Source organism: Cyprinus carpio, chromosome B19 (genome assembly GCF_018340385.1).
Source record: "Cyprinus carpio isolate SPL01 chromosome B19, ASM1834038v1, whole genome shotgun sequence".
NCBI classification, from domain to species: domain Eukaryota; kingdom Metazoa; phylum Chordata; class Actinopteri; order Cypriniformes; family Cyprinidae; genus Cyprinus; species Cyprinus carpio.
Genome location: NC_056615.1, coordinates 14,787,384 through 14,811,437, shown reverse-complemented (window position 1 = coordinate 14,811,437; position 24,054 = coordinate 14,787,384). Strand labels below are relative to the sequence as shown.

The 24,054-nt window shown below is 37.2% G+C and overlaps 1 protein-coding gene across 1 annotated transcript; it reads right to left on the bottom strand.

The window, feature by feature from the left end:
* Positions 1–104: 104 nt before the first annotated feature.
* On the bottom strand, positions 105–22,922 carry LOC109079108 (protein argonaute-2-like). The gene is given in 23 exon segments (XM_042745606.1): positions 105–458; positions 1,361–1,879; positions 3,286–11,748; positions 14,358–14,557; positions 14,766–14,867; positions 15,219–15,353; positions 15,445–15,639; positions 15,876–15,966; positions 16,153–16,312; positions 16,393–16,577; positions 16,683–16,755; positions 16,758–16,815; positions 16,923–17,045; positions 17,125–17,244; positions 17,344–17,491; positions 17,619–17,706; positions 17,800–17,934; positions 18,015–18,151; positions 18,263–18,444; positions 18,614–18,734; positions 18,811–18,991; positions 20,815–20,862; positions 22,532–22,922. Coding segments are annotated over 21 exon segments (2,616 nt in total). The 5' UTR covers positions 22,557–22,922; the 3' UTR covers positions 105–458; positions 1,361–1,879; positions 3,286–11,639.
* Positions 22,923–24,054: the final 1,132 nt, after the last annotated feature.

The window sequence follows — 24,054 nt, the reverse complement described above, 5'->3', positions numbered from 1 at the left end:
TTTATGACGTGCAAAACATTTGAAAGTGAACTGTTGTGTTGCTTTTTATTAAGCGTAATATAATTGTACCTTACATTCGTAGGGAACAGTCTATAGTCTGGGGATATAAAAATAGATTTTATTGCAATTACCTAATATTTATCCCATTTACTTAATGGAGTGGAAAACAAGAGGAAAATACGTACCAAAAGAGACATACAGGGTGCTGTTGGCATGCAGTACATAGTCATACACGTCTTGTTTGTTTGATAAAATGTAATAATAAAACATGCACTATAGTATTTTCCACATGTGTAGGTTGTGTCGCTCAAATTAATTACTGGGGAAGTAGTTCAGCCAGTCGAAGCCGCATAGTGTTCAAAGACCTCTCCAGATTGGCAAGATGTTTCTCTAGAAGAGCTGCTACTTGCTCCTTTTTAGCAATGGAGTCTTTCGTGTTGTCAATCTGCTCCTTCAGACTGAGAGGGAGAGAAAGAGAAAATTGATATGCCGCCTTTCCACTATCTCTGGCATAGAGTGCAACAGTCAGATTCCAGGAAGTATGTTTTCTCAACAGAGAAATTGATTTTTAACGATAACTTATAAACCTTCCATCAGCCTGCATTATTTCAACTTAAACATCAATGGCACAATTCCTTGTGTCAAAATTACAGTACCCATGTTTCTGCAAGGAAATCTCCACAAATCACGCTATGCAAATTCAGCCAAAGTTACTCTTAAAAAACATCTCATTACACTCTAAGACTACTTATAGATTTGTGAATATATAAACATTTTGCAATAAAGGTAAATATATATATATATATATATCTGTAATCAACATTTTAAAGTTTTACTTTAAAACAAAAAGTTTGTAGTGTTCATAACTCATAGCTGGTTGGTTTAAAACTAACAGATGATTTTTCAAATCTCAAATTTCATTTCATCCTATAGTGGCAGCTGTGTGAAACTTTCAGTTTGGTCATGAAGGACACATTACCTTCCATCATGGTAAGAATGAATGAATAATGAATGTTTGAATATAACCACATAAAACTTATCAGCAATATGTTGAAAATGTTCATAATTGCCCATTTTACAGAAAATGTGTTTAAAGATTAATGTTTTAAAGCAAAAATATTGGTCTTTCTCACATTGTGTCCACAGTTTTCAATGCACCCAAAGCTCAAATGGGTCTAAAAATTCTGTATATGTTCAGAATTCCACCCAGCTCCATACTATTCGCTGTCAGAAGTGAATGATTTCCAGTTAGTGGTTTGTTGGAGATAGTAAAAAGGCGGCTTCATAGTAAAATTCTGCTGAATGTTTTAAATCTCAGTCAAACGTATCTTCCATGAAAACATCAAAATTACTCAATTACCTTGAGAAGGTATAATGCTCTTTCCCCTCCTTCCTCTTCTCATCCAAATCCATGAACACCTTCTGCATTGTATCAGCCGTCTGGGCCACAGCGAGATGGTCAGCCTGGACGCCCTGCATGTTCTCCCTGGCCTGTTGATCGTAGGACGCACCTCCTTCCTCGAGACCACTAGATGTGGATATGGCCTGCAGTGCCGCCCGGTTCTGCAGCACGAGAAGGCGGGACTTCTCAAACTCCTCTGGGCCTGCTATATCATCCCAGCACACAGGGGAGGATGGAGGAAGCCAGAAGCGCTGAGTGCAGTTGGCCGGCCTGCCAGGCGTCTCTCTGACAAACGGACTATCAGCTGGAAAGCTGTTTAGGAGTTCATGTAATCCAGAACCCCAGTCCCAGTCCTGGTCCGAATCCTCAAGCTCTGTCACTATGCTGCACGCTGGGTACCAGACAAACAGCAGGAAAAGGCACCAGGACAAACAAGTCCTTCTCATTCTGTCCTGGAGCAACAGCATACTGGTGATACTGGACAAACAGTAAACAGTATGGAAAGAATTAAGTGTCCTTGCACTGTGTGAGCGTAGTGTGTCAAACCCATATTCCTGACTTTGTAAGCATTTGATGCCTATAAAAGAATCTCAATACAATGCTTAATAAAGACCGGATGACTTTGAAAAAATAATAAATTAGCCCTACATGTTGGGGTTGGTGCCTAAAGCCTTGTGGGCAGTGTGCCGACATATAGTGTCATTGTCATGTATCTAAATAAAAAGAAGAAAAAAAAAAAACTACATTTTGGGGTTACATTACATTCTTAAGGTTATATTAATATTTTTTTCTAGCATGCTGAATTATAAGAGGGCTGCACATTTATTCAAAACAGCATTTTCACAGATTAAAAAGTATGTCATTTGTTAGTTTATGAAACATTTAGTCTAAAATTATTTGTATGTATAAAAAAGTAGTTCTCAAGTGGCCTATATAGTTCAGTAATTTCAACAATCTTAATTAAAAACAGAAGTAAAACACTTCATAAATACCTATCAGATTACATATGACACCATACAAATACTGTCTATTTCAAAAGGGAGTAAAAATGTTTAGAACCACTGCTATAGAGAATATTAATGTCGTCATATTTTTAATTTATTGATTTTATTTAATACATTATTAAAGTATATTTGTGATGACTGCATGCAGCAGGTGGTGTAAAATCTATTGGAATAATATTGCAGTTGTGTTGTTCTTGATGTTTTAGTAGTTCACTGTACCGTTTCCACCAAGAAACAGACCCAAAATGGACCCCATGAATAATAATTTATGTTTTCGATTATAGAAATAAACTGTAAAATAACGATTGCTTTTCATCTTCAGCATTCCTACAGTTGGTCAGATAAAGAGGTAGGTCGAACTGTTACTATTATGTTGAGCTGATGCTCAAACAGAGCAATTTGACTAGTGCCAGAGAATATACACTTTTCTGAGGAATCAGACAAAACTTGCTTAGGTTGCCTCTGCTGTTATGCTGGAACAGTAGAAAGTAACATCGAAACAATGTGTACATTACATGTATCGTTTTATTAGACAAGTTTACTGTTCTCACTCACGACCGATCTAAAGTTAGTGTTATTGAAGGAAACAAACAAAAAAGAAATAAATATACAAACACCGCACACAGAAGAAATTCTGAAATAAACTAGTTTTTAAGTTTATGAATGGAATATATATATATATATAAACTTATGACTTAATATTCCGTCGAATTCTGTCGCCGTTTATGAAACGTAGAAACGTTCTTTCCACTGAAACGCTTTATGAGGAAAATTCTGATAAAACGGCGTTTTCGCCATTGAGCTTACAACTAACAAATGAAGCAAAAGCATTTAACACCTTAAAATGATAAAACTATTAAAAGTCTCATTTAAACTTACCTCAGACTATTATAGATCAGCAGGCAGAAAATGAGCTCGCGTGCTTTTCATAAATGAGCTATTGGAAAATCTGACTCGCTCTTCACAGCTCAACTCAGAGCTGCTCACAGCATATTTGTCTAGATAAGCAAAAAACTTTTTATTTCCACAAACACAACAATACACTAAATAAACAACGGGCGTTGTACTTAAAAATAAAACTGCCAGAGTGGAGTAAAACAAAACTAAACAGACGTCTGAGATATTTTTTCCAGTTCCAGAGTTTTTATCAGCTGGATGAGTGGCCGTGTCTCAATACCTAGTGTACTGTCTATCTAGACAGCCTTTTAGACATCATTTGGGCTCAGAAAAACATTCTTTCTATAACACGGTGCAGATATGCAGTAGGTTTTGAGACACGATCGTTGTAAACTTTAAGGAGGGTTTCCCTGTCCGTGATTTTTTTTTCCTTCCTTTTGATGTTGAAGGGCGAAGGAGAGTCTGAGGCAGTCACAATTTTTTTTTAAAGATACAAGGATTGTCCTTAAATAAACCCTAACTTTTACTTATGTGAGCTAAACTCTACAATATAAAGCTTCGTTTTGTACTGTAGTGTGAGAAGAGAGAGTAAACAGCAGTTTTGGCCTCAGGCAACATTGTTTTGAGCTTTGCAAGAATCCACACAATCTGTGGACACTTACCGATGGCTGTTTGCTGATCTAGAAAACATAAGTGTAGAGGGATTTTAAAGGCCAATATGATCTCAGCAAACAGGAATGGAAAAAAGCTGGCAAAAGCAGCAGACATTAGCTGAGGCCAGCATATCCAAAAACATCATAGCTAGAAGTAAAAAATCTGGCATAACATTGAAAACACAAGACACGGCAGTCAGAGGAAATTAAGTTTATTAAATGATGCAATACACAGTCAAGCGAAAGTGAGCTATATTAAATGATACATTTTCACATTATGTCTTAGCAGGGTTTACAGCATATCTTGCTTTGTAATTTTTTGTTTTTTAAAAAAAATAAAAAGAAAAGAAAAGCTCATACTTTACCAAGAAACAACAACAAGGAGCTTAGCAGTGAATGCAAAACACATGTATCAGAAATTAAAGAATTCATGACAGGAATGACAGCAAATTTAATTTGGCATGTTATAAAGGAGCAAACACAAGGTTAAATGAAAGATAAATTGCTGATGTGAGAGGGAGGTTTGACACCACGATGCAGTGCAAGAAAGCCTTCGAATAGAAACTTTGGTCACTTGGCTTTTCCATCACTAGCATGAATATGGTTAAAAAAAACAAAACAACAAAGAGTGTCCTGGAATTTCAACTGTTTGTAGTTTACTCATGAAAAAAAAAAAAAAAAGTAAAAGATGATTGTCAACTTACAGAGTACAATTTGGAGGAGAAAAAAAAAACCCATCTGTCAGTTCCAGGACACTCTTACATTCTCAGGAGGTAGTTTTATGGCAAAAACGTATGGCCTGATTTGTAGTGACTTGCATGTTGTGGTAAATAGTGCATATTTTAAGGCCAGATATACTTTATGTTCCATCCATAAATGCAGTTCTAAGGCTACATTAAGACACAGGTGAGGGGATTGAGGACGAGAGGCAATAGCAGATACAGCCCTTAATGGCAATACCTGAGTCAACTGTAACTTTTGACTGCAAGACGTCACTACATATCTAATAGTCACGATCAAATGAGCAACGCTCAAGCTAGAGGCTCGGTAATATTGTATTATGTCAGTGAATCTATCAGAATTGCATTTGATGTGCATCACTGCTAATCTTTTAAATAGTCAATCATATAATTCAGAAGGTGCTTGCACAGCTCGTGGGCATCAAACCTCCCTATAGGGGAAATTGTTTAAAATGAGGTTCACAACAATAAATGAAGTTTATGCAGCATTTATCAGGCTTATGAGGTACTTCACATCTATACACTTTATTTTTCGAAAAGACCAACAAGTCATATGGTTCCTTATAATTCCTATTGTAGCAGAAAATACCTCGTCTTAAATAGTCTTCGTCTGTGTGCCCAATTACAACAGGGCATCCTTTAAAACTGCTTAGAAAGTGCAAAATACAAATACTGATCATTCTATGCAGCATTCACTCAAGGTTGCATGATAAATGTACAAATTATTCAATGTGGTGCTGAGTATCAAATTAATAGGATAGTCCCTCGATCAGGGGTGGGAGAGATTTTGAAAAGGCACACATACGACAAAAAACAAAACAAAACAAAACAAAAAAACAAAACATGCTGCACATTTTTAAGCTCACCGATGAAAAACAAGAATCTGAATGATTTCCATACAACCTTCTTTGTACCTTAATATTGATCTCTCAAGAAACTCAAATGCCAGTGTATTAGAATGCTTAACGCATCCTTAATCAGTCTGAGAGACGTCAAATCAAAATTGAATTCCCTTCATAAAATGTAGCAAGGTAAATACACGTCAATTGCGACGAATAGCACTCCGAAGTCTCACATGACAACGTTTAAATACAAATAGCTTATCGCAGACTCGTCGTAGAACTTTCATCAAACGGATCTGGGTCTAATGAGTGCGAAACATCTTTATTGCAATACTGGATATATATCAAGTAGAAGAATCAAGTAGAGTGCTAGCACTCCAAAGACAGTAAAGCTCAACGATTGCCATTTGACACAAGCTGACAAGCTGCTTCATAAGAAAATGTTGTCAGTTTTCCCAGAACATACTTTAAACACAGAGCAGTGGTCATTGGACGTTTCTTGTCCAGTATGTTATCCATAATATGGCACAATGCTAGAGACGGACATGGGGATGACACTGCCACATACCAGATCAACTCAACTCAGTCAAGATCCAGAAAAGAACTACACCAACTTAACCACCATGTTTTGGCAATTATCTTGGCCTGAATTCTCATTTGTTCTCCATAGATACAACCAGAGGATCTGAGAACAGCTCCACTCAAAAGCTGCAGTGGAAAATGATTTTAATAAACCTCTAAAAGCTGATGAGTATTTAATCACTACATTTTAAAAAGGGAAGCTTTTAAATCATATTTATTTTGGTCCCCTGCAATTTTGTTACATGCTGAAACATCCCTCATGTTGATCCACCATACAAATTTTTAAAATCGCTTGGAAAAAAAAAAAAGCTTGAAAGAAAACTAAACACTTAACACACAGTATAGGCTTGTGTTGTTTGGTCACAATTATTGTTCTTTGTCATGAGCACATATACATATAAGGGATATTTTAATGTTAGCACCATGACACTATTGAGGTAGTTTTCAAAGTTGGTTTAAAAAGCCAGGTTATGATGAAGCTCTCAATTATTCCAATAAATCAGTCTCAAGGCCCCATTTTCATCTTACATGGATGCTCATATTTGAATAAATAACATGTTGGCATGTAATGAACTAATGGAACTGTGCTTTTTAACAGGACACTTTGCAATATTTTTATCCCTTACAACAAGCTTCAATTTTGGTCATTTTAGACTAGTTTTAAAACTAGTCTAGGACTTAGAAGGGGGGGAGGGGGCAAAATCCTAAAAAGTGTTTTGAAACCCAATCAACAACTAGCTGAATGGCAACTGACCTGTAACGAAACAAAATGAAGTAGAGGTTTAGTTTGTGCACACAATGAACCACCATTATGGGACCACCACAGAGTGTTTGCTGGTAAAAGGGCTTCAGTGAAAGCGAATTTGGCTTATTGGGTTGATACATGAACACGGGTGTTATAGTATAGCTCAAAACATTGCCTTATGTACACTTTTTACAGTACAGCACCACAAACATCAGCGATACGAGGATCTTTGTGCCAGTGTGTATTCTGAATAAACTACCCATATGTTAATTTAGTACATCACAACCATGAATGGTGAGATACAGTTCATGGATAAAAGCCCAACGATTCAATGCTGCTTAAAATGTGCATGCATAAAACAAAGTGGAGCAGGTGAAAATAAGGTGGATGTTCTTAACCAGTATGCAGGCGTATGAAGTACATTCAAACTGTTCGCTTGTATCCTTATGGTTTTAGCAGGTCATAAGGTAGCGTATTTTAAACTTGCCACCTTAGGAATTAAAAAGCAAAGAGTACAGTAACAAAACTACAATGGTATGAGAGAGGCTTACATTTCTGCTTCGGAACACTTTAGTGCAAAGTTCTAATGCAAATACATTAGCAATAGGTTTCTTAAGGTTAAAAGACCACCTCTGATCATCAAGCTGAGGGGCACAATTCTGTTGATGAGACTGGCATTTATTTATTTTTGTCTGGCATGAATAAAAAAACGTTTCTGAAAATAAAAAATCTAAAACTCATCAGGGCACCAACTAAGAATCAACACACAACGAACTAGTTTTATTCAAACCATAAGGTGTAAAGCGAAGAGGCATGTGGACACTGTAACCCCACACAAAGCTGGAAAGATACTTCGCCAAGCAATATACAAGCTTCACTCAAGCAGCAAAAGACAATACTCTAGAAAAGACGACTCAAGAGACAACGTAAATGGCATAACAATGATAAATAATTCAAAGTTTCCAGGGAAATTGAGGCACCATTTCAATTTTCAGTTAACACTGTATGTGCCTCTTAAGAACTGAAACAGAGATGCTGCAGCATAGATTAACACGACAATCTCTACAAAACCAGCGCCTTCATTCTCCTCCCTTAATCCTTGGCCTCCATTACTTTTGCATTCACGGATATTTGAACGGATTTATTTGAATCAAGCATTTGCGTCAGATTCCTAAAAACATCAGTTGATTGTATTGTGGAAGGAGGGAATGAAAAAAAAAAAAACACACACACACACACGTGAGACTTGCGTTCACTCAAAGTCCCTAACTCAATTTGGTATGCATGACAGATTTCACAGACAAAATCCGACAATTTGACCCCCATATATAAACAGAATGACGGCTCTGAATGGAAGTGAGTTTTTGCATAGTGTAAGAACTCAAGACCTTCTTACGTCTGTTAACTTTTAATAGATTAGTGCCAATATGATTGTATATGAACAAAGAAACAAGGCCAAGACTATTCTAATATTGATGGTTCTTCTCTATAACCTGTAAATTAGTAACACCTCTTATGATATAGTGCAAAAACATCCCGTATTTCATACTTGAGAAATTGCATATGTTGTAGACCTGTGACTAAGGTGCTGAATTTTTAAAAAGGTTAAAATACTAAAACTCAGTAACTTCTAAAAAAAAAAAAAAAAAAAAAAACATCTAACTAAAGCATGTCATGAGGATGAAAAGAATGTCTGTAAGTAGTAGTTTGAGCAATGATTTCATTTCATGTTTTTGTTGCTGTATGATAAATAGCCTTCTATCATTCAAACCTATGCGACACATTCAAACAAGTATATGGATAAAGCGACTGCGCTGCAATTTAAAAAGGACAGAAAATGATAAAACTGAAATTCACACTAAATATGAATTTTTTATAGCTTACTGAGCACATTTAAAGCATCAAGCCACTTATTCATGGAAAGCATATAATGATCTTTTGGATTCATGTCTGAAACTTGTAGCACTCAACTGTAGCTTTGAATACATAGCTGAAAACTACCATCATAAGACAACAGCAATGCTAAATCATCTAGGCTAAATGCCAGCAGGTATGGCCTCTGAACAAATATGAATTCAAGATGCCATTTTAGAGCAAGTGTTCAAGATTTTCTGTGACATCTACCCCTTTCACTTTCAGAGGGACGAAAAGACAAGTTCCCTATAAGTGCAATTATGAGGAAATGACCAGTGCGGTAATGTTACCATAATACAAGGAACAGGTAACAGGAGGTAGGACATCTGGACATTTCCACACAACTGCACCCAGATAACACACTCGTGATCCAGATAAGCACCGGAACTAGGGATCTGTGTCCATTGCTCTTCAAAGTGCATCTACTTTCACGAGTTACAAGATCAGCGCCAAATAACAACATAACTCTAGTCAAGTATTTGAACATAAATTAAAATGCCCCTTATACACAGTCTATTGGATTTATTAAAAGAAGGGTCAGGGTTTCAGGGTCAAAAGTCATAGATTTCGCCAGATCAAAAACCAAACATACCCATTAATCTCTCTGACCAGTCTGTGATTCTTGTTTAAAAGTTGAAGTTAAACAAGATACGTAAAAAAATGGTAGTCTCAAGAATAAACTCTAGCACCTACAATTATAATGTCCTATTGTGCTTCAGTTATGGTAGGACATTAACTACAAGTACATATGTAATCTTGTTCGGCTAACAGGAATAATTGAGAGTCATAGAAAGAACATCCAATTGTTGATAATAAAAATAGAGTATTTTGTAAGCTAATACTGCTACAGTGGGTACAAGGACTGCACTATTTACACTACTAAAAGTACCCAGCATGAAAATGACTACATTACAAATGTTCTATATTTATAATTCATATACACAAACATACCACTAAAATCTCTTTGTTAAGAATGCATAGTTAGAAAAAGATGGTTAAAAATTTCAAGAATTTCAAGTTAAAATTGAAGAATTATTTTGGGATGTGATCTTACAGTTATTTCACTAACAAGACTCAATCACTACACATCACAATGATATGCTTTAGAAGGGATAAGACTGTTTACATGAAAACAGTTTACCGACACACATACAATGTATTGCGCTTCAATTTGAACTAAGTTTGGATTCAAACTAAATATATTTTCTATGCGGTTAAGCAACAAAAACTAACAACTACTCGACTAATGGCCCCACCCTGTTACTCTACAAAAAGTCTCAAAAAGAAAAACTAGATTTCAAAAAATGAATTTAGTTTTATATATCTAAAAAGAATGTATCTCGAATGTAAAAAAAAAAAAAAAAAAAAGGAATTTGTCTTATTCTCATGAAAACCTCTATGTTATAAGCTAGAGATTCTTGGTTTAAAAAAAAAACTACTAAGGTGCATTTGAAATTTGTATGACATTTTCACTCCGACTTTGTGTCAATGCAACTTTATGTGTATTACTCTTTAAAAAAATAAAAAATAAAAAAATTAATAAAAAAAGTCTTGATTGCCTGTATGGCCAGCTGGAGTGTGATGACAGCTTAAACCTGGCAGGCGAAGTACAGTCAAACTTCACTATTAGAAACCGCGCACAGAACCAAGCAAATCCCAGGGCTCCAGATTCCCCAATATTCAGCACAAAACTGGCTTTGCGTTTCAATGTGGGGAAGATTTGACAACATCATAATAAAAATTTCAGAACATGTGCTTAAAGTAAAAGGTGATGGTATTTTTTCCTTAAGGGAGTTTTTGACATGTTTTAGAAATTTAACTCGCACACCCAACCCGCTGAAACCTTACGTTATTAACAGCGAACAAATTAAAGAAATGCTCATGGCAGTAGTAATTTAAAGTACGTACAAGATAATCTCATCTAAATGCTTAGAGCCCAAAGATATTAGTACTTTTTGTGACAATTATCCATATTCGAGAGCTGTTTCCGCACTGAGAACCCTGGCACAGGTAAACAGAGGGCGTCACTAGTGAGAACCAGTGTCATGTGAGCGGCAGAGCGCCAGAAAACTGATTGTCAGAACAATTCCTACATTCTCAATTCCAAATGCATTCTTGATTCTGCACATACTGTGTTAAAATTTCATGATATAAGCACATGATAGTGCTCGGTCGATCATGTCATTGGCGGGCAGGTACAGTAGGATGACTGAGCCCTGGACTGAACAATAAATGACACCATGATAAAAAAAAAATTAATATTAGCACAAATAAATGAAACAAAACAGGATAAGTACTTTTGTCCTGAAGTCCCCATCTGGTCAGTGCACTTGCTTTTGCTGATAAATAATTTAGCTGTGGAAACTGCATCCCCACAACCCCTAAACCTGATCTGTGTTGTCCTAATCTAACCCGAACACATTTGATAAGTTTGTAAAAACTACTGTTGGACAGTCTCCATAACCAACCTTGGCAATAGTATTGAATCAAGCCCACTCGGATGCAAATGTAACTTTCAGTGTAAAAATAGTCTGAATTTTTGGATTGACTATATGTAAACATGTTAACCTCTAATCTGACATACACATGTACAACTGAGACACATAACCATGCCCTTAAACTAAAGGAAAAAAAAGATAAATTAATAAATTCACATATTACAGTTCTAAAAATCATGGATATTAAGTATGTATGGAAATTGACTATGTGGGTAATTGGAAACCTAACAGCATGGCGATTCTTGGGTTTTTTGCCCATTTGAAGATTCTCATTTATACAATAGAGGCAAACACATAAAAATACACAGACACACACACACACCGTGCTGTTTTCAGGATGTAAGTCTTGTTTCTGGCTATGTTCAGGCGAAGTACATGGTGCGCAGTGTGTCCTGGTGGATCTGCACAGCTTTGGCCAGGGCTTGCTGGTCTCTGCCGTTACTTTGACCTGACGTGTGACTGCCTTCAGCACTGCCGGCAAACAAATACAACACACATAATCAGATCTACTGGTATAATAAAGCACAATGAATAAGGTCTTGCATAAAAAACAAAACAAAAAACAGTCACATCCAGCTGTGTAAGGAAATAAATGTGAATAATCTGTAAGTTATAAGCATTAAGGACTTATTTTAGCATACTGTATACAGCAGAGACAGGATGTTGCAGCCCATAGAAAACGTATAACAAACATACATAGCCTTCTCTACATGTTATCATGTTAAGACCCAGTACTAGGGATGTCAATTTTCGATCATTTCCATGATTGATCGTCGTTTAAATTAACGTTCATTTAATCGATTAATTGTTAACCTTAATGCTGCAAAATGCGTCTATTGCAGCGGCACGCAGTCACCGGTATGACAGGATGTGCAAAACCCACATGGTAAGAGCAAAAAAAAAAAAGGGGGTCTGAATAAAATGCTAGTAGCAGGATTATAAAACGAATAGATGTGATTAAGATCATTTGATAAAATGAAGAGAGCGCGCCATATGTTTGAGATCATTTTATTTTATTGACTGTTTTCTATCCCGGCACGAACACCGCTGAATGCGCCTCTTTAAATGGCTTCGTGGTGCTCGTTGTTGTATTTTAAAACACAATTGCAATGTTTTAAACTGACTTTATGGCATTTAAAATAAAATCATCCTAAACATAGGCCTAACTGCGGTGCGTGTGGCTGTGCTGCGCAGTCAGAGAACCACTTCCATCGGCGCTGCTGCAGCAAACATTTTTATCGAATATTATGACCAGTAATTAATTTGATCCTGCTTGGTTCTGTTCCGGAAAATGTCAGATTTTGAATTTTTGCATTCCGGTAGGCCTATTTGTTTTTAAAAATCCAGGATTTACAATGCATTAGATAGCGACAGCGCATGTGTGCGTGCATACGAGGACGAGCGAGTGCGTTTGGATGTATTTGGAGGTTATTGCTCACGTCTCATTCAGCACAAAACCAAATGTTTCCATATTCGCAATGTATTTAAATGTGAAACTGTTATTTATAATGTAAATTAGGCTTGTACTTTACACGCATTCGCATATAGACGGAAAAGATAATCCTCTTCACATAAGAAAAAAACGTCCTTGGCATAACAGCAGAGTGGACCGGTATACTACGGTCTATTTAAACTGACCAGTGTAACCTTTTATGTTTGGTTGGCTGTATTTTATTTTGATAATGAACTGCGATGTAAGTTGGAATTGCTAGAATAAGTGCGCGCAAGGTGCCAGTGCGATTGAAACAGCTGAGACATAAAAAAAAAAAAAAAAAGTAAAAAAAAAAAAAAAACCCATTTTTTGGAGTAAGATATAATCCACAAAAGACCTTACTTGTATTTGTGCACACTCACAATAAAAACAGAAGATCTGTGCTCTTGTAAAATAAAGCAAACAAACAGAATGCGTGCTGTCATCCTTCTTTTTTTTACATGAACTTATGGAGTGCTGCCACACTTCTGTTTTAAATTTGTTATCTTAATTAAGTCAGATATATTTCGCTTTTTTTTATTTTTTTTTATGAAAACAAATTGTTATTTTTATGTTAGGCCTATTACTTATGTAGGCTATACATTTTCCTTAAAGCATCCCATTTTGTCCCAGGGCTTGAAAACCTGTGCTCTAGGCTAGTTAGGTCCATGCAGAAACTTGTGAATGATGCTCGGCGTCACCGTTTAGTTACATCATTGAATGCTCCGGGAAAACGTATTGTCAGGGTTGGTCACAGCGCCTTTTAATTGCTGTTTTGAATCCAGCATTTATTTACTGACAAATTATAAGCTCTGATTATGACAAGTGTGGTATAAAAGCTTTGTTTATTAGAAGAATAATTGGTTAGCTGGAAAATGTTACATCGCACCATGCTTTTGGATGCGTTCCAGCCCATAGCCTACATTTACGCGGCTTTGTTCTGGTTTGCCGGTTGGTCACGAATTTCCACAAATTCAATTATATTTAGGCATTGTTTCTTTTCCTAAATCCTCACCGTCTAACCCTCTAATTTTGCAGGTTTATTTTATTGTCTTTCACTTTTAATCACTGTTTTCGCATCTCTTACTGTGGTAAACATGCAGGAAGGGAAATGAAAGATTTCACAAATTAAGAATTTGTTCGATTTATTAATTTGTTCCCTTACTTCAGTTAAATCATGGGTTATTTAAGGAACAAATTAATGAAACATGGACAGTTGCCACAAAAAATAAGTCGGAATGAATTAACAAGTTGATAGCCTTTCTGTCCTGTGTCCCGCAGCCCTGCAGAGCGCACGATGAAACAATTATCTGGGGAAATTACTTCGTTACTACATTTCTATTGCTTTCCATGTTGAATAACTTTGTGTTGTTTCTATTTTAATTTACTTTTAAAGTTTAAATCACATTAAAAGCTTAATTTGTACATTATGAATGAATGTTGATGCGTTTATATACCATCACTCAAAGCCGCTCGCATGTGTTTTGCGCATGAGCTGCACGCAGCCCACAATCAAACAGGTTAATCGACCATGATTGCTTTAATCGATTGCATCTCTTATCAACAATTAATCGATCATTGATTAATCGTTGACATCCCTACCCAGTACCTGTCATGTTCTTTGTCAACCAAGTGGTAGCGTGCACGAAATGCCACCAGGTGGGCATAGTAGGCTGGTGCAGGAATGGAGACAGAGCGGGTGCAGCGCACGTATGTGTGGCACAGTTGGTAGGTGAGGACCTGCAGCTCATCAGAGGTGAAATGGTTGTCGTCCCACAGTACGTGATAGTGGGACGGCCTGCTGGTTCCCTGTGGAGATTCAGCAGTTATGAAGAACTGAAATCACACACACTTAGACAAGCATAATGATCACCAACACTAAAGCCAATTAACCTCCACTTGTTTAGGTACCTGATAGCTCAGAATAAAGCATTCATAAGCACTCACTTTATATAGTAAGTCAATTAATTCTTTATCGACCTTTCATTGGGGAACTATTTGAAATGTTCAATGGTACCTGAATTCCGGCATGACTGCAAAGATAAAAGTCAAACTCAGACGGATGAGTAATTTTGGTGTCAACTGTGGTGCCAGCAGGGATGTTGCCGCTCTTTCCAACCTTGAATATAAACAGCAAATTTGTAAGGCAAATTTAAAAGACATAAAAAAAAAAAACTTTGGAAAGTCAGAAAATATCATAATTTAACACACATAATTTACTCAAGGACATGTACTTTTAAAATAAATTCTAGAATAATCATTCTTTAACAATGAAAAGAGCAAAGGGTTTTCTGAATTACAAGAAGTTTGCAATAACCACATTTTCTCATGTAGGATACTTCCTATGTGGGATGTTCTCTTAAAACATACTGGGCACTGTTTATAATCGTACAAATTGTGTGTATTTGCTAGAAGCCCTTTTCCTTCAAGGAACACCTAAATAGAGCTAAAAAACTGTGCCATAACCAACCCGCTCATTCCTGTCCGTGCAGAAGAGCCTGGTGTGATGTCTCTTCTGCACTACTACAAAGGTGATGCCTGGTTGATAATCTTTCTCCAGCTTGATGCAGGCTTCACGAATAGCCAGCAGTTCATGCTGTAGAACCTGCACAGACAAAACAGTACAATGAAGATTAAACAAAATGTATCGGCACCACTGAGCAAGCATTGACAAAAAAAGCAGACCTGCAACCTACCTGGTTGAACTGGCCCTCTGAGATGCCGTCTCTGTAGTAGATGATGCGCGTTGGTTTAAAGCGTGTGGATTTGTAGAACTGGATCAGCAGCTCTCTCACCATGGTGGCTAGATCCTGAATGATGTCCTGACGGTGCTGCTGCACCCGCACCGTGGCACAGTATCGGCTTGGGTGGGCATCCATACTGCCAACAACCTAAATATTATATTAAAAAAAAAAATTCAAGTTAGCTTTTTTATTGTTATTTAGAGGGTCCCTTGGCTCGGAGATGTTAAAAGCCTTAGAGACTTTTGAGGTTATATGATGTGTTATATGATGTGGCTTAAAAAATTTACAAGATGTAAATTGGTCACACGTGTGGTATTAGTGCTACTTGGCACTATGCAATTAACATAATCAGCCTTAAAATATCTGAGGTTTGTCAGACTTACAGCAGCAATTGAGGGTTTCTTGCCATCTCCAGCTGGTGGATGAGTCACATCTGCACCCAGAAAGATGACTGGTTGCTGAAACACCAAGGGCCTACAAACAAAAACAGTGATAAAGCAATGCAAAAAAAAACAACAACAAAAAACACTGTAGGTATCTGTACTTTCCGGTCAAGTTTCATGGGAAACCAGCCCAGGCGTTAACTAACAATCAAACAAAGACTCAGAAAGTGCCTTAAGCTTTCTGCATGTCAAAGGCTTTTGGAAAAGCTGCCCTCACCTGCCCTGTGGAAGAAGAATGTTGTTGACTCCACCCAGTTTGACATTAATCTTGAGGCAGAGGTTTGAAAGGGTCTGAGGTGTGGTTTTCTGTACATTCTTCACCTGGACACACTGCGTGGCCATGCCAAGAACAGTGTCTCCAACACGCTTCACCTCAGCTGTGAGAATTGACAGTTTAGAGTGTTACAAAATACACTACAAACAAAAACACAAAAGAAACAGAGAGAAGCTAAATTACCATAAACTGGAGTCTTCCCAGGCAGGATGACCACCACCAACTGTAAGCCTTGGTAAGTGTACTTGAGGTGTTTGAACATGGGCTCCACACTGTCTGCTCCCTGGGCATATTTGCAAAAGCATGGCTGGCCCTGAATGGGCATCCCAGCATCGCGTGATATCTTACGGAGCTGGTCAGTAAATGCCCTAGAGAAAACAAACAAAGGATTAGACCTTTAAAGTCTGAACTTTTTTTTAATAATTCCACCAAATACAAACAACTTCTTCAGATCCAGGTCAAAGCTGACTTACTTCAGAAGAAGTTCTGTACACTGCCTCTGCGGGCGGGCAAAGCAGTAGATAGCACTTTGTTTTATATTAATGTGTGGAATTGCTTGTTCCTCATGTCCCACACACCCTGGACTGGGGTTGCTATTGCTTTGTTCTGAAAAAGCCAGAGAGACACAACCAAATTAGAAAGACACATCCAGATTGGGATTCAGCCACAAGGTCAGCAAGACAAATGTCAAGTTGATCAGGACAGGTTCCTACCCTTCCACCATAGAGAATTGAAGGTGCCTGAAGGACCCGACCATTGACCTCAGTCATCTCGTCTCTTACCATAACTCCAAACTCACGCACATAAGGATCGTTGTTGAAGTTGGCACTTCTCATCTGTCACAAACAAATGAAATTCATTGTGAGTTGTGGATGAGATTAAGAAGACTGAAAACTTACAGAGAGCTGCACCTACCAGTTTGCTGATCTCATCCTGGCGATCAGGCGCAGACCTGGCTGTGGCACGTATCATAGTGGAGGTCTGGTTGTCTGTCAGTTTCTTGATACATCTCTGTCCGGCTACTATGTTACAGACCTGGATTTAAAAAAAAAAAAAAAAAGGTTAATGACATTCAGAGAAATAAATGAGTGCGATAGGTGGGAAAAGTAAGTGTGAGATGTGGTCTTGACCAACCTCCAACGGAAGGTAGGTGTGTTTTTGCTCCTGACCAACTTGTAAACATGGGAGATGTGGATATCGCAGCACCAGTTTGTACTTATCCTTGAAGTACTGGGCGACAGTGCATTCAATGGTCTGACCATTCTCTTGCTGCAAGGGAAACCTGGAGGCAAGCAAAATACATCTTTAAAACACTGTCCTTTGACACTGCATCACCACAAGGAGGAATATAAAATGTAATGGCATTCATACAGAAAGACCTCAATCAAATTTTTAAAAAATGTGCTTACGTTTGATGGCTGGCTGGTCTCCTAGTCACATTACACACCCTGTATTTTCTCTTCATCTGTCCACAGTGAGTGATTTCAACCTTCAGTCCTGACAGGTGAAAATAAAGCAGTGTTCAGAAAATCATAAAAGTAAATTCCATAAAAACCATTAGGGAAGTCACTAATTACTGTAATGAATCACCTTTGATTTCCTTGGTAAACTTCACTCTCTGGGAATCTGTTAAGGGCTTCTGTTGCTCTTCGATGCTTTTAAAATCCAAAACCTCACACATAAACTCAATCACAGGTTGAGCTTTGTAGAATGCAGTGGCAGACACTGAAGATAAATATAACAAAACAAAAAGATTAGTATAAGTTTTCAAGAAACATTTATTAATGACATCAGTGCACACTAACCATCAATGTTGAGCATCATCTTCCAGAGGGATGGTCGAACAGACTGATGGAAGCCAAACCAAACTTCTCTTCCTCCACCGAGGGGGTTGGAGCAGCCCTCAGAGGGAGTGAAGAATGAACGTCCGACTGGGGTGTACCTGCAGACACAGCAATAATATGCTTTAAAATGGCACAGTGGGCAAAAGGGTGAAGTTTGACGCCCCCTAATGGTGATTTATGAAAACCAGAGTTAAAACACAGCCATTAACCTCATAGAGGGCAAATGTCTCATGACAACGTCCAGAGCCTGAATGGTCTCAAAAGGGATGTTTGGTAGCCGTCCAGACAGTGCTTCATGTAGAGCTTGCAGATTCACACAGGACATCCATTTGATAGCTACTTTAAAACTTCTGTCTTTCCCCTCGCCTGGAATTGTGACCTCCAGCTCCACCTAAAAGGGCAGTTCGGGACATCAGTATGACGTGAAAATGTAAAAAGACTTCGATGTAGCATTTTGAGAAGGTACAGAGTAAGAGCATAACATATTTCAGTAACTGCTTTATCAAACATAAACATCATAAAGCCAACACAGACTTTAATATGAATTTATTAGTGCATACTTTGTCTCTTCCAATGGGTAAAGGCATGGCAGTGTAGAGATTCTTCCTTCCATCATAGACAGGCTTTCGATCTCCAAAGATCTGCGTCTTAAAGTGCTGGACCATGTGCTCAACAATTTCACTACCAAAAAAAAGTAAGTATAAATGTCCTTCCAAACAATCAGTTGAAACTCCAAGTTTCAGACAAAAGATGTTACCGGTTAACTCTCCGTGGGCATTTCTCGGGCTTTATATCTATGTCGTAATGGTACACCTCCAACTTGGGTATTTCCATTTCAAAGAAGTTGGCCTGAAGCTTGATTGTCCTACCCATTGTGCCAAAGTCTGGCCGTTGAGGTGGTTTGAAGACATACTCTTGTGCTGGAGGAGACAGGGGAGCTATGGGACACAAACAAATGGTTAATTTTTTTTAACATTAATTAGAAACAATACCTTTTTTTGACCAGGTCTATTATTTTAAGCTAGAAATGTCCATTTTTAGTTCAGTGACCTCTGAACAACTTAATCCTATTAATTAGACGTAGGCCCTCACAAACATTAAGGTGACAAACATTAGAGCGCTGCTGTGCCATATAAACTCAAGCACCCCACCTTACATTACACCTTTATTTTTGTATAACTAAATGGCCAACATTAGTTTGAAAAGTTACTTACTTGCAATTAACTTCATGTTTGTTTAACTATATTGAAAAGCATTATAGCACTCATGCTGTTGTACTGAATATTAAAATGCTGATGTTCAGTACATTTATTGCCAAGAGATCATCCATTAATTTTTACAGACATTTCTGTTAACCCTAAAACACAACACAATGAAGTGTAAAATTCAAAATACAGCTAAAACACCGGTTTAAAAAAAAAAAAAAAAAAAAACATACAGAAATTCATAAATACAGATTTTTACATATTTGAATTTTCTTCAAATTAATAAATTGTGCCCTATTTTTTTTATAGCGTGATACTGTTTAAAGGTGCCATAGAATGCATTGATACAATATTTTAAATTGTTCTCTGATGTCCCAAGAGTGTGTATGCGAATCTTTATCTCAAATTATACCCCACAGATAATTTTTTATAGCTTGTTGAAATTGCCACTTTTAGGGTATGAGACAAAACGCACTGTTTATGTGTTTGTCCCCTTTAAATGAAAATGAGCTGATGCTCACGCCTCCCTTTTCAGAAGAGTGCAGAGCTTCAAGAGCTCATGCTCGCAGGCATACCGGTGTTATGGTTTAACTGTTGGTGACCGTGTTACTGACCTCAGTGCTTCCAAATGCAATTTTTAACTACCACATTCCTGTTTACGATCATTCTGGTAGCACCTGAAGGCAGCATTAGTGAAAACAGGCAGAGACAATGGTAGCTTTAGCAACATTAGCCTTACAGAGAGCCAAGAAGCTCTTTTGAAAACAAAATATGATGCGTGATGCTTACTTTGTCTGGACGTTTGTGCACGAAGCGTTGGTATCGATCCCTCTTTCAGAAGCAATCTTTGCACAACTCCAGCGCTGAACTGACTCTTGTTTGTGAGCCAGTCCAGCGTAAAATGTTAGCACAAACCAGGACATTTCCTTCAAAAATGAAATTTAACCACCGTGTCCTCAGCGGTCTATGGAGACTCCTATGTTTGTTGATGCATCCCAACACACGACACTTTTAATGGCTCTTAGGCGCTGACGTTGTACCTCCAGCAGCCACAGCAAGAAAACAATAATGGCGGAACGCTGTTTCTCACTCAGGGCTGTGTATATGCTAATAACGAGTTTTGTCATAGTAATGAGAAACCTGGAACTGCTCATATGGAGAGACTGTTTATGATTTATTGGGATTATAAAACAATGAGTGGGTGGAATTTTACCATTATAGGTTGGTTGTTTTCACAGACTGCGGCCACACAACTGTGTTCAAACAAACAAACACCTTATAAAAATGATTTTTGCATTCTATGGCACCTTTAAGTAATACACTTTATCTACTACTGTACTAACCCAATCAGCAGGCAAAAAAATGAAAAATACTATACAATACTGAAGGTTTTAGAAAAACAGCGTGTTAAAACAAACCTCTTAAAAGTAAATTAAGTTTAGAGATAATCATTCCTTTGGATTACATCTTTAATTAAACATTTCAAGCAACTTGATAAACAGTACTGAAAATATATGCTAGGCTGTCAACAGGCCAGCTTAGTCTGGGCTGCTTACCAGAAACATCTGACCCTGAAGACTGATGTCCCTGAACCAGCTCAGCAGCTATAAAAGACATAATAACTGGATTATTTCAAACAAACCTCTACATTAGTGATCATGTGCAGAAACATATGTTAACCATGAAAATACAGCCATTTAAATTGAAAACAGGTTTCCAGTTCAAAGTCAGATTAGCACTGTAAAATTACACTTTGATTATAAGATCACATTAAAGCAGTTGATTTTGGACATTAATATCCATCAGATTTAGTTGTTTACAAATGTCTAGCATACAATAAAATTGGTTCAAAGGGTTTGTTGATTTGGGAAAAACAGGTCAGGTTAATTCAATCTGGTTAAACGTGTTTAAAAGGTTTGATGTACAAGGAGGCTGTGGGTATCTGAAGTCTTTCGCTGACAGATTCCTTGAACTGTCTCACCCCATCTTATCAACCCTAAAAACACAACACGGCAGGAAGATACTAAGGACATGAACCCATCCCACTGGGCGACAGGCATTTTACCTCCTTATCACCAACACCACACAAGCAACTCAATAACCTGCCAAACTCTCCCACACACACAAGTACCAGGATGTCTTTTCATTGAACTACAGCAACTGCTTTTCTTCATATCACCATTTCAGAAGCTCCACAAATACCAAAAGGGCTCTAAAGCATATAATACAACACTCATCACTTCATGAAACCAAAGTGTCAACACTTTACAATAGGGTCCCATTTGTTAACATTAAGCATTGGCTAACATAATCTAACAATTATATTTCTTACAGCATTTATTAATGTGTTAATAAAACAACTGTTATTTATGTTAGTTCTTTATGTGCAATAACACGTTAACAAATTCAACTTTTGACTTTAAAACTATATAAGCAGGTTGAAAGTAACAACGTGTCATAAAAGCAGTGTTCATTTTTAGTTCACGTGTAATGCAATAAACTAAATGGTACTTTCTTGTAAAGTGTTACCAACTAAGTTTATGACTTGAACAAAACGTTCTGTAGTTTTACTGCTTCTTAAAATGTGTGAAATGCATTTTTTTGGAATTTCGATACTTCTTACTGAAATGTAATGAAGATGCATTATACTCTAAAACTACCTCTCATAAACTCAAATAATAATTTTGTATCCATTAATTTAGACAGACACAGTCAACTTAAGCTGAACATTGCAACTGTGCAAAAATACATAAAAAGTTACAACTCGACCGGAAACGTGCAAAATTAGGAAGAAGAACAATTAACAATTTATTAACTAAAACGTTAGTAAGTAACTTTTAGTACCTGGCTAGCTGGAGAAAGTCAAACTGGTGCCTAACCACCAAAGTTAAAACATCTAAAACTCACATAAAATAATTAGACCAAAAACTCTAACCTACGCTAATATCCCCAAATCTAAAACAGTTAGAAAGTACATCATGTTAAGGTTTTAAAACTGACGTGGATAGAAGTTTAACCAGCCGCTGTACATTCAAAAGCCAGCAGTTCAACAAGCTTAGCTAGCAGGCTAACAATAACAATGGGCCTACAAAACAAACCGTCGACAGAGATGGAAAAAACCACTTCAGAACTATAATCTAAAACATTATTTGAACATTGATGTCATATACAGCCGAGCACCATTAAACTACATTTTTATCTTTATCAAAAACACCACACTTATTCAGTTAGCATTTCGTCGCTAGCACGCTCGCTAATCATAATAATACTCACCACCAGCTGCTCCAATAGGATACATTTTAAACGCTTTCTGCACCAAAATTCAACCGCAGACCGATACTTTTTGCTTTTCTGATGCCACGTAACACATGCGGTAACGGGAAAGATGAAGTTTAATTTAAAACAGCATCGATATAAAGGAGAAAACTAGGATTAATGAGCGCGCTGAGTTAGTGAAGCACGAGAGCTCTGAGTGGCCCCATCCCATCCCCCCTCCACAGCACGAGCGCCTATTTACCCGACTTTCACACACTCTCACTGCTTCACAGCTCAAGGAAACACACATTTACATATGCGTGAGCAATCTCAGCGGCGCCTTATGCTTTATTTTATGTATTTATTAAAAATTACCACGAGCAGTAACACAACATTCGTTAAATTGAATTTAACAACGTCTAAATAACGCTGGCGGTCATGATACGTCATTTCCGGCTTTGTTTAGAGGGTTTTAAAAAATAATTTAGAGGCATATATTAATGTAAAAAGTTTAGGATATATTTATTTTATATCTTTTATTTTCGTTATTTCTCGCAGTAGTGTTATTCTGTTGTAATATGTAATTTCTGGATTTATTAATTAATCATCTTTTATTAATAAAGCTGGGCTAAGATTTATTTTTTTTTATTTTTTTTTGCTCCCACATTTTAAAGGAGCTGTATGTAAGAAATCTATTTCAATTAATCATAAAATGGCCCTGATGTGTCACTAGACATTAAGAAATCATGTTAATTTCAAATACTTATATCACTGACAACAGTAGTCCGGCCAGGATATTGTCATTTAAAAAGTGGAATTGCAGCCCAACACTGATGTTGATGTTGTCATTTTGTGTTTTGGCTGACGCGCCTCCCTCCACCTATCTACCAATCACGAAGTCAGTAGTGTTTCGGGATCCGTGTTGCCAGCTTTGCTGTAACCTACCCTATCTCCAGTCGGATAAAAATGTCTAATGTTACTAAATCAAAAAGACCTCGTTATAATTCAGAAATTCGTCATGACAAAGTCCGAAATAAAACCAGAATTTGTATTGGAGATGCTTTTGAAAGATGGAGACGGCTGAAAACGGAGAAGAATTTGAACACAGACGCCAGCGTTGCTAATTTTCTCCTGGACAGGTAAGAAGATTCATCTATGCTTAAGCCTATGATGTGAAAAATTTGGGCCATTTGGAACGTTTTGTAGCCTACTTTTTTTCATGCAAGTTCTACAGCCAAAAATAATAGAATGTCATGTAATCTTTCACATCACATATTTTAGCGTTATGGACCTGTGCTGCAGGGTAAGTAAAAAAATACAGCTGGCCACTTTCACTTATAGCATCAGCTAAATGAATAGCTGTATCTTTGATATTGGTTACACATAGTGACATAGGCTTGTGCTTGTACTTACATTAATGATAGATAAATAACGTTACAAGTTAGACTAACAGTTACCGTTCTGTCTGTCACGTACGAGCATAAATCTTTACGATTATACTGTCACATACGAGCATACATCTTTACGATTATACTGTCACA